We start from the raw sequence: 10,000 nt of genomic DNA, 5'->3' as shown, positions 1-10,000 counted from the left end.
GCCACATGATTCGAAATCGGTAGTGGAGTCAACACACTAATGACAGTTGCTCAGTCAATTGTTCAACAAGTCATGCCGTCGAAAGAAGACTTACTTCCCAGGAGTTGGCTACGCCGTTGACATTACAGGCGTTCATGCCAGTAGGGCAGTCCCATTGCCTTTCCCTGATCATCTCGGACCTCTTCTGGGCTTGAATCCTTTCGATGGCACGCTTCCTTCGGGGAAGAGAACTGGCAGCCGCCGCGGCAGGGTGACTGTAAGCGTAGAAAGAACCGAGACCACAGTAGGAAGGAGAGCCAGAGACAACAGTTTCGTCACCACAAGAGCATCCGTATCGAGGGGAGAGGGTGTTACCACCCAAGAGGTAAGGAACGTAGTAAGCATCTGAGGTGCCGGCGCAGAGCTCAAAGCAAGCTCGAGGAGAAGAAACCGTAGTACCGAGGACGCCGGTGACAGTGTTGATCACACCAGACACGAGACCAGTGGGAGCGTAGCAGTTCTCGTAAGAGAAAGTGGATGAAGTAGCATAGCTCTGTTACCACAGATGAGTCATTGAATAAAAGCAGGAATAATGCAGCGCAGACTTACGGCAGCTTGGACGATGGGGGCGCATGCGGTAGAAGAACCGCTCGGTACGACATAGTTGGCGGCGCTGATGTAATTGGCCTCGGAAACACAATAGCAGTTATTACCGACGACGATCGCACCGACCCAGAAGGCATAAGGGTAGTTGCTGTCACCACAGGAAGCCTAAATGAAACAGCAGATCAGTTGCCTATTCTACCCGGGGAAATTGAAACAGATTCTTACGACACAAGTGGCACTGTCACTCTGTCTACTGCTTAAGCTAGCAGCACCGTTGGCAGCAGTAGTAAGAACACAACCAAGGTAAGGAGTGTCGGCGTAAATAACTGGAAGGGAGAACAGGGTGCCGAAAAGCAAAGTCAAAATAGTGGACGAGAACATGGCGGGTATTGTTTGCGTTGTTGTTGTCGTGGGAGTAGGTGAGTCGATGAAAGTAAGATGAGGTGGTAAGGAAGAATGAATGTAGGGGTTGGTAAAAGCTCAACTACTGGTGCTATCTACGAAGAGAGAGGGAAAAACTAAGAACCTACAAACTGTGGAATGAGAAGTAAATGCGGATGCGGATGAAGAAGAGAAGGAAAGCAACTCATCTCCCCTTCTTATATCTTCTCAGACAGAGGCATCCTCGATCCAAGACACCCGATCTTGACTGCTTGTCAGGCGATTATCCCGCTAAAAGTACATCTCCTGTGTCAGATGGAATCTTCCTTCTGAAATCCCTGATCAAACGGCATGCTTGGGGAGGTAATGGTTGGACTCTAATTTCCCGAATGTCTTAATTTGTGCTTTCCAGGTTCTTCACGACTATTGCGAAGTGTAGAGATAAGGTGACTTAAAGTTAGAAGTGATCGTTGGCTCCTGGCTTCTGGTCTCTGTTCATTCATTTGAGGTTTGAGGACTAAATGACCATAACTGGGAAGGACAAGATAAATGAAGAAAGGACACGTCTCATGAGCATGTCTTGATCATCAGCCCTGTGTCTCATGTACTATGCACCATAATAGACTATCCTTTGTTCCTTCCATTTCCGTTTTTAATTTCTGATTATCTGATCCTTGATCGATATCATGATCCTGAAGTTTGGTTCATTCAATTTCCAGTTCTCAGTTACCAGCAAGTACCAGTTAGGTATGTCGGATGTCATGTACCACGTACATTCATAATGAGGATGCAATATGCAATCGGTAACTATGCGCCATACGCTACACAATGCACAGTACATAGCGTAAAGTAGTACGATTCCTGTTTATCGTCATCGCCCTCCGTTCTCTTCCTGGCTGCCGTGGGCTGGGTGTTAGTATCTTCTGATCCTGATATATCATCTAGGATATTAGATTGTTTGCGTCGGGTATTGATTCAACTGCTTGTTTTCAACATTAATGATCAGTGATAGTTTTGTCCTGCAGTCTGAGTTCTAGGTTCCAGCAGTCAACAATCAATCAGCAATAGTTAGTCACCAGTCATGAGGTCAGATGGCAATTGTGATGTTGTTCCTATTTAGGGACATTATTGATCTAGTCTTCCGTCGATAGGGAAATAAAGAATAAATTGCCGAGCTCCGAATGCCGAGCGTCCCTTTATTGTAGCCTAGAGCTGAGTACATTAGAATCCAGGGATTATTAATAAGGGTTGAACCATCGAATCGGTCGTACCTCATACGTAACACCGGAGACATTCAAGGCATTTTGCCCTGATGATATGAAAAACAAATTATCGGATAATGAACGTCCGCGATACTCTATAAGTTGCGTAATCTCAGAGTCCTGTGCTCTAATCTATGTTTGTGGCTATGATGTTGTATACTGCTCGTAGTACACAGCTAAACTCTAATATCTATGTATGTTTGTTTTGTCGCTCTGCCCTACTACTTCCGTTCTGCCTTATGTGCCGTCATCGACAATCGATTACTATGCATCCTGCTTCAGTGGCTAAACAACTTATGGATTCGTTCATGTTTCGTGTCTCTTCTAAGGAGGAGAAATGAGAAAAGCAAAAGTAACATGGTGCAACAGCCCAGCAGCAAGCAAAGAGCAAACAACAGGAGGCAGGAATGAAGGAGGATTCGAAGATTGAAGCTGATTGATTCCAGAATATCGTGAACTGTAGACGGTGGCTCGCTGCTTGCGATCTTGTTGAATAATCCTGGGTACGTCCACTTTTCGATTCCCATTCTCGTTTCCAGCCCTTACTCCGCCTCATTTCTCCATTCTACCTCACCATATTCTGTACTCTATATGACACTGTACTAAAATATCTCGATACTCTCCTACATTCTGCTCTCGATGTAGGTTCGTACCCTCTGTTGCATGATGCATTTTGCACTCCATGCTTGGCGCTTGTGCTTGAATTGTAAATTGTAATTAGTACTGTTTGCGAGACACATGTAAGACCTTTGCAATTTGTTTTTTTTATTAGTGATGAAGGAACGGAGAAGGAAAAAGACCGTTATCTGTTAGGTATAATTAGGTATACAGAGTTTAAGGGAGCGGTAAATACAGTGCCAGGCACATATAATTGCGGAGTTAAATAGGGAAATAGGGAATTTAATCATTGTTATGACCTTTTAAGCTTTTTACAGCAGTTCTGTGTACATGTTCAGATGGATAATGGTCGAGGAAGGCCAAAATCACCTGACCGCCGCCAAAAGTTGCAGTTTGCGACACGCCCCTCCTCGGACCTTCAGGACTCATAGAAGGCCGGTCAATGCCAGTCGGCGTGTTTGTGTCGAGCCTACACTCCCAACAGTAAATGTCCGATGAACTCCTGCAGCGTCCTGATATTTTGCAGCACCAGAGACATCTTCCGTATGAGCTTCTCTCCTTCAACCTTGCCTATTTTCCCTTTAGCTTGATGATTTCATCCTCCGTATTCCCTTCGAACAGACCACCACGGGAGATGATTAGGAGTTTGAATGCCCCGCCAGTGAGCAAGAGGGCTGGCTACCCTTGCGACTCCTCTGGTGGTTCGCGTCGATTAGCGCTGGTGGACCGTGTACCAACCATGTTGATGTAGAGAGTAAACCTTGAGGTCGCAGTCGACGGGACCAATCGATTTGTTCCAAGGATCCTTACATCATTCCTCCGCCGCCGCCTTTTATCTGGCATGGGGCTCAAACACGAGTGGTGGGTAGCAAGGCATTATTGATAGCCATTCGCGTCCCAGAGAGAGAGTAATTACAGTTTTCGACCATGAATTCGCGCTCATCATCCTCCATTCTTTCGAGTAGTCCCTCTTTGTGGTTTCCCCATATCTTCCACACCTTGCATGCTTGTCAAAACTAGAACAATAACTGTCTGCCTCCTGGAACTCGGGGAGACGTTGGAAGATTTTGTAAACGACGTTGTCAGCCGCTTCGTTGGCTGCGACTCTGCCGACCGGAGCGAAAGCCTCATGTGACAGCCCCCTCAACCTACCAAAATGTGCAGGCAGGACAACTAGGGAACGTCCTCTGACTCCAAGGGAACATACTCAGGCTTCAAGGCTGCGCGACATGGCGTACTTAGGCTGAGCGAAGACCCGCAGATCTCTTTCCAGAAGGCGTTGTCAAGAGTGATCCGCTCTTTCTGGATATCATCTGTGAGAAGGGACCATTGCAGGTACCATAAGTCTTGAGAAAGGTATACCGGAGGAGGAAAGCATGTTGCGATGGAAGGGATCTAAGTTCAAAGTTCAAAGGTTTTCGTGGCTTCTTTGCTGGACCCAGTATGCGAAGGCAACGCACAACACATTGCACGCCTGACCACGTACCACTTCTTCAAGATGACTTGACTAGGCCAGCTCCCTCGTTAGGCTGAGTGAAGAGCTGTGAACTTTGATCCTGCTCAAAGAGTTTCCCTGATCCAAATTGTTAGTATGTTGCCATCTCTGTTATTGCCGTTCTTTCGTTACAGATAGTGGGAGTGGACCAGATACTGTATTATAAGGCTGAATGAGACATTGGGCGTTTCAGTTTTATGGCTGGACGAGGGGATGATCAGTACTAAGATTACATTAGTGCCATATACTTGCGTGCCGTATTGTCTGAACATGGTCAAGCCCTTGGACATTAGTCGGTCTCCAGTTGTCGCGCGTAATCATTCCGGGTGCCGAGTTCACAAACTAATTACAAGACGGAAGTCGGCCATCTCTTGTTATGCTGTGTTGATTACGTCATTATCCTCCACGGCGACTCGCATCTGTCGCGCACGTAACGAGCGAGTAATCGTTCTCATCGTTCTTTCCTGCTGTCCACTGTCTCTGTGACTTCCCTTTCCCATCCGTCTCTTCCCACCTCAGCCCAGCATGTCCGTCGCGTTCACAGATCCTGACCTCCAACCAACTTACCAGGCCCTTATTCAGGGCTCCGCCGCCTACGACTGGGTACTCTTCAATCAGCCAGGCAATGAGCTCAAGCTGCAAGCCACCGGCAATGGCCTCGAAGACCTCGAGGAAGAGTTCATGGATGGGCGGTTAGTGTCTTGGATAGGGATTGTAATCGCCTAAGGCTAACATGCAATGTAGCATCCAGTACGCGTTCGCCAGGGTCCGAGACCCGAGTGTAAGTGAACAATTAGTTGGTATGATTAGGTCCTTATTCTACATCATAGAGCAATCTCGACAAATTTGTGCTGATCTCCTGGTGTGGCGATGGGGTTCCCGAGTTCAAAAAGGGTCTTTATTGTGGGTGATATTGGATCCTGGACTGAAGTCTGAAGAACTAACGTCGCGTTATGTTGCATTAGTCACCCAGTCCGCTCAAGTACAAAACAAATTCCTCAAGGACGCCCATCTCGTGATTCAAGCCCGCTCTGAAGTGGGTAGACCTTGTAGATCTTGTCGGAGGATCAGGAACTCACCATTTGCAGCTTGATGTTGCGCCTTCGTACATCCACAAGCGTATCCAAGAATCGTCGGGGTCAAAATACTCTTCGTCGGCAGCAGCTGCTCCCAGTATCAACACCGCATCGTCTGTCAAGCCGGCTCCTAGCTACAGACCGAGCCAAGGCCTTGGAGGATCTCAAGGCAAGGTATGTCTAAAAGTAAATCACGCGCTTCAGCTCCTCATGGCCAATAGCCCACAGCTGTCGCAACTCCCACGTCGACCTTTCGTGCCCCCCCTCCTCAACATGCGCCAGCTCCTAGTGCTGTACCGCCTCCTTCTTTGCCAGCCACCCGTGAGGATAAACCCATAAACGATGGCCTCAAGTCCTCTCCTACGATTGCAGCTGCCGAACCTGCCAAGCCCTCCGCCTCTACCATACCAGCTTCTGAACCGGCCAAGCCCGTCGCCGAAGATCGTATCGCACCAGTAGGGACCGCGTACACGCCAATCAGACTTCAACCCGGCAAGCTCACTAGCCGATGGAATCCTGGTGGTGCCCAGGAGGAAAGGAACGAAGAGTCTCCTGCCAAGATGCCCAGTATCAAGGACAGGATGGCTGCATTCTCCGGCAGCCATGCGTCCTCTCCCGTCCTTCCCCAACCCAGTGGGAATAAGCTTAGTTGGTCCGCAAGACAGGCAGAAGCCAAGAAACAGAGGGAGGAAGAGGAAAAGGAGGGTATCGCTGGTAAGTTCCTCCCCTCATATTTGGATACAATCGAGCTCAGTCTTGTATAATAGCGTCCAATGTTAAAGCGGTATCCCCTGCGTCGACTGGCAGCAGGGCTATGCCTCCTATGCCTAGTTCGTCAGGACCTGCAACATCTAGCGATCTTTCTGCTGCAGCTCCCAGCCCGCCTTCTGCTCCCGTCACTATTAATCCCCCATCTGCACCGGTGCCTCCAGGTCCTATTGCCCCAGCCGTGCCTTCTGTGATTAGGAATTCCGTACCTCGCCCTGCTTCTCCCGATTCGGACGAGGAGAAATCGGACGACGATGAATGGGGAGCTCCCCCTCCTCCCCCTCCTTCTGTACCCTTCAAACCCGAACCTGTCACGGAGATTGAGACGGACGCACCTGCTGCTCCACCGCCTCCTCCCCCTCCCCCCCCTCCTCCTCCTCCACCCGGACCTGCTCAGGCTGCCACCTCTTCAGACCCTGTGTGTTTTAATTTTATTATTATGTTGCCCCATGGGAAAACGTCTGATATATATTTTTTTTTAGCAAATTGATGAGCTTCAGCGACTCAAGCAGGACCTCACTTTGGAGGAGGCTCCTACTACTGGCCCTCCTCCACCCATTCCCGAGGCCACTCGACCTAGAACAATTGAGCCAGCTTCGGAGCCTTCTCCGGCAGGTAAAAGGGCTAAGGTCTTGTACGACTATGATGTAAGTTTCGAGCTCTACGTGTAAACATCCAGCTGACAGCGTTTTGGCACAGGCTGCTGAGGACGTGAGTTTTAAAGTTAAAAGACCAGTAGAGAGAAACAATTGTCGCTAACTAATCCTTTAGAATGAACTTTCTCTGAGGGAAGATGACATTATTACTCAGATTGAGCAGCTGGACGAGGGTAAGAGGCATAATGACTGGTTCTGTTTAGAGTACTTATGCCTCATTATAGGATGGTGGTCCGGTACGAATGCTGATGGCCAATCGGGCCTCTTCCCTGCCAACTATTGTGAGCTTATTGAGGACGACAGCGCCCCAGCAGCGCATCCCCAATACCAGGTTGAGCCCGAGGCCGAATTGGAGACAGAACCTGCTACAATTCATGCTTCTCCCCCACCCCCACCCCCACCCCCTCCACCTCCTGCCTCCTCTTCCTACGCCAACGACACGGTGATGATTGCAGCATATGAGTAAGTTCTGACTTTCTAGGGAAAATGTCGTACATTAATGTATGGCTAGTTACGATGCCGGCGAAGATAACGAGTTATCCTTCAAGGAGGGTGACCAGATTACAGACATTGAAAAGGTTGATCCTGACTGGTGGCAAGGGAGATGCAACGGGCAGGAAGGTCTTTTCCCTGGTGAGCATCCTGCACTTTGCGACCCCTCATAGATTGAATGCTTACTGGGACATATCATCGTAGCGGCATATGTTGTGTCGCCTGATGAGTATCCTCCCCAGGACTAGACGCGGAATAGGCAAAGGAGGTAAATCCTACTTACGCATATGATTTAGAAACATCTCATGAATTTGAGTCTTGCTTAAGTTATTTACTGGTCAGAAAGTACCACAGAACATCTTACATCTACATCTACACGTCAGTTATAGTATCATAGTGAATAATGAACAGCGCCAGAATGTCACAAGAGGAAATAAAGGCTGCATGATATGAAATGATTGCTGACTACGCCGCCAATCCCTCAAAACTTCTCACTGTACTGAGCCATAACCTGACTACAGAAGATGCTACTGCTACTGCTATTGCTGCTGCTGCTGTTGTTGTAATTGTAATTGTAACTGCAGTTGCTGTTGTTGTTGCTGTTGAGGAGAGAAGAGTCCCTGCGAATATCCGCCACCACCTACATGTCCCTGGACCAGACCATTACCGGCTGTAACACCCATTCCTCCACCAATCACACCTCCTACAGCGCCTGCACCACCAAAGGGCGAACCTATCCCGCCGAATGAAGGCTGTCTCTGACCAAGAACATTCACTCCCGCACCAGGGGAAAGCGACAATCCGGGTGGCGGACCTGGCCGTTCTCCGACTGTTGGCATACTTCCTGGTGCACCCCAACCTGACGCGGGCGTCGGATCTCCAGATCCCCATATGGACGGAGAAGCAGACCATCGACCGGATCCGGGTGCAGCAGTTGGCATATCCCATGAGGTTGTCGGTCTACGCTGCTGGGGTTGAACAATTTCATCGTCAGCTCCGAGAGCAGCTGAACCTAGGACTCGGTCAGGCTGAGGAGGTGATGAAGAACGGAGAGCGTTTGATCCCGCTGCTTGTCCATCTGAAACTGATGGACGTCCGATTGGCCCCAGATTAGGAGGTGCAATGGGTGCAGGGGGTGTAGGACGGTAATCGTCAGGTGTAATGGACCCAGACATGAAAGAACCTATTTCACCTGCACTGGAAACACTGCGAGCCACAGGCACACCGATGGGGGCTGTAGGAGAAAACGCGTCGTCCGCCATTGAAGGGATACGACCTGAGGGCTTGACTGGAGGGAATCCTACACCGATAGGAGCTGTGCGCAAACTATGGTCAAACCCTGGCGGGCTCGGATCGGTGAATCCTCTTGGAGGTGGGTTAGGCGAGATTGAAGAGCCATTTGCGTGAGGAGGGGAATAGGCCGGTGACCCGGCGGGATAAGTGGGTCGGAGGCCTGGAGGACCGAAGCTTTGCCCCAAAGGCATCCTAGGGAAACTCGCAACACCAACAGGAGGAACAGGCTGTGAATAGTATGCCGTGGGAGTTTTTTGCATGGGTCGTACTGGTGTGGCGCTGGCGATCGGACGAGCAGCTCCTTTAACAGGCGACAGTTGAGGGACAGGAGGCCCGGACTGTGGAGTAGAACCCTTTGAGGGCGACTTGAGGCCCAAAGTCGCCAATGTCGGCGCAGTTGCAGCAACAGGGACTACACGAGCAGCGGAAACCCTCTCAGCAGCTGATTTATCGGCAATGTTCTTTTCAGCTTTAGCAGCACGTTCCCGTTGGGCTTGTTGAGCGGCAATAATTTTTGCTTGCTCAGCCGCTTCTCGCTCTTTTCTGGCTGCCTCTTCTTTCCTCGCTTTTTCCATCCGAGAGGCCTCGAGTCTCTCCTGACGATTTTTCTCAGCCTTTTCCTTGGCCTCTTTCGCCATTCGATCCCTTTCAGCCTTTTCAAGCGTCTCCTTTGCCATCCGTTCCTTTTCTGCTTTTTCCTTCGCAGCCCTAGTTTCACGTTCTTTCCTCTCCTTCTCCTTTAGCTCTTTTTCCCTCGCTTCTCGCTCTTTCTTGGCCTTCTCCTCTCGTTCTCGCTTTTTCTTTGCAGCCTCCTCTTCCCGTTCTTTCTCCTCCTGTTGCCTTCTCTTACGTTCCAGCGCTTGACGCTGTGCTTCTTCCTGGGCAGCACGCTTCACAGCTTCGCGTCGAACACGTTCTTCTTCCTGTCTTCGTATGCGCTCTCGCTCTGCTTCTTCTTTACGAAGCTTGGCTTGCCTTTTTTCTTCTTCCAACGCCGCTTCGCGAGCAAGGCGCTCTTCCTCAGCTTTTTGCTTTTGCGCCCTAAGTTTGACATCGTCAACACTTGCAAGTCAATCGACAACTCATCAAGGGAGACACTTACTTCTTCTTGTCCTTTTTCTTCTGTGCCTCCTTGGCTTTCTTCTCTTCTTTAGCACGCTTCGAATCCTCTTCTTCCTCCAGCTCGCGAAGCAACTGTTCTTCGCGCTGCTTCGCGACTCGCTCGCGATAAGCTTGCAGTACACGCTGTTCAAACATTCGCGCGGCAAAAATTTGGAACATTCGTTTGCCTTCTTCTGCTCGCTCTTTCTCCGTCATAGGCTCGCTGTGATACCAATCAGTATCATGTCACCAAAAAACATCAATGAATACAAC

General features: G+C 49.6%; 4 protein-coding genes; 2 read left to right on the top strand and 2 right to left on the bottom strand.

The window, feature by feature from the left end:
• Window positions 1-593, top strand: part of CNAG_01373 (septin ring protein) — a 2,965-nt gene extending 2,372 nt beyond the window's left edge. Inside the window, exon 11 of the mRNA XM_012194111.1 lies at window positions 55-593. The gene's annotated coding sequence lies outside the window, so the exon portion shown is untranslated. The remainder of the gene's footprint in view (window positions 1-54) is intronic.
• CNAG_07422 (delayed-type hypersensitivity antigen) overlaps window positions 1-966 on the bottom strand; it is a gene marked incomplete at its 5' end in the record, with an annotated part of 1,551 nt that extends 585 nt beyond the window's left edge. The window contains 4 exons of the mRNA XM_012194252.1: window positions 1-36; window positions 95-532; window positions 589-750; window positions 811-966. The exon at window positions 1-36 is cut by the window's left edge and continues 59 nt beyond it. Of these exons, the coding sequence (XP_012049642.1) occupies window positions 1-36; window positions 95-532; window positions 589-750; window positions 811-966 (792 nt within the window). The remainder of the gene's footprint in view (window positions 37-94; window positions 533-588; window positions 751-810) is intronic.
• A 3,772-nt stretch (window positions 967-4,738) lies between these two features.
• Window positions 4,739-7,767, top strand: CNAG_01375 (hypothetical protein). XM_012193563.1 has 13 exons: window positions 4,739-5,033; window positions 5,086-5,122; window positions 5,172-5,244; window positions 5,307-5,377; window positions 5,430-5,591; window positions 5,639-6,131; window positions 6,185-6,603; window positions 6,668-6,832; window positions 6,885-6,896; window positions 6,957-7,014; window positions 7,066-7,303; window positions 7,353-7,474; window positions 7,538-7,767. The coding sequence occupies exons 1-13, from the start codon at window positions 4,867-4,869 to the stop codon at window positions 7,579-7,581; spliced, it is 2,061 nt and encodes a 686-aa protein (XP_012048953.1). The 5' UTR covers window positions 4,739-4,866; the 3' UTR covers window positions 7,582-7,767.
• An 18-nt stretch (window positions 7,768-7,785) lies between these two features.
• CNAG_01376 overlaps window positions 7,786-10,000 on the bottom strand; it is a 4,587-nt gene continuing 2,372 nt past the window's right edge. For both annotated transcript variants that reach the window (XM_012194112.1, XM_012194113.1), the window contains exons 4-5: window positions 9,729-9,950; window positions 7,786-9,667 (exon numbers count right to left, since the gene is read on the bottom strand). In XM_012194112.1, coding sequence (XP_012049502.1) covers window positions 7,873-9,667; window positions 9,729-9,950 — 2,017 coding nt within the window. In that variant the 3' untranslated portion in view covers window positions 7,786-7,872. The remainder of the gene's footprint in view (window positions 9,668-9,728; window positions 9,951-10,000) is intronic.

The sequence above is a fragment of the Cryptococcus neoformans genome, chromosome 5 (assembly GCF_000149245.1).
Source record: "Cryptococcus neoformans var. grubii H99 chromosome 5, complete sequence".
Classification (NCBI taxonomy): Eukaryota; Fungi; Basidiomycota; class Tremellomycetes; order Tremellales; family Cryptococcaceae; genus Cryptococcus; species Cryptococcus neoformans.
The sequence above is the reverse complement of the archived record's forward strand: the minus strand, read 5'-3'. Positions and strand labels throughout refer to the sequence as shown.

Excerpts from the sequence above, each read along its gene's own strand:
- CNAG_01375 (XM_012193563.1), top strand. The coding sequence starts at position 4,867 with ATGTCCGTCGCGTTCACAGATCCTGACCTCCAACCAACTTACCAGGCC. Across the intron at positions 5,245-5,306 it reads GTTCAAAAAGGGTCTTTATT|TCACCCAGTCCGCTCAAGTA; the intron begins GTGGGTGATATT and ends ATGTTGCATTAG. Across the intron at positions 5,378-5,429 it reads TGATTCAAGCCCGCTCTGAA|CTTGATGTTGCGCCTTCGTA; the intron begins GTGGGTAGACCT and ends CACCATTTGCAG.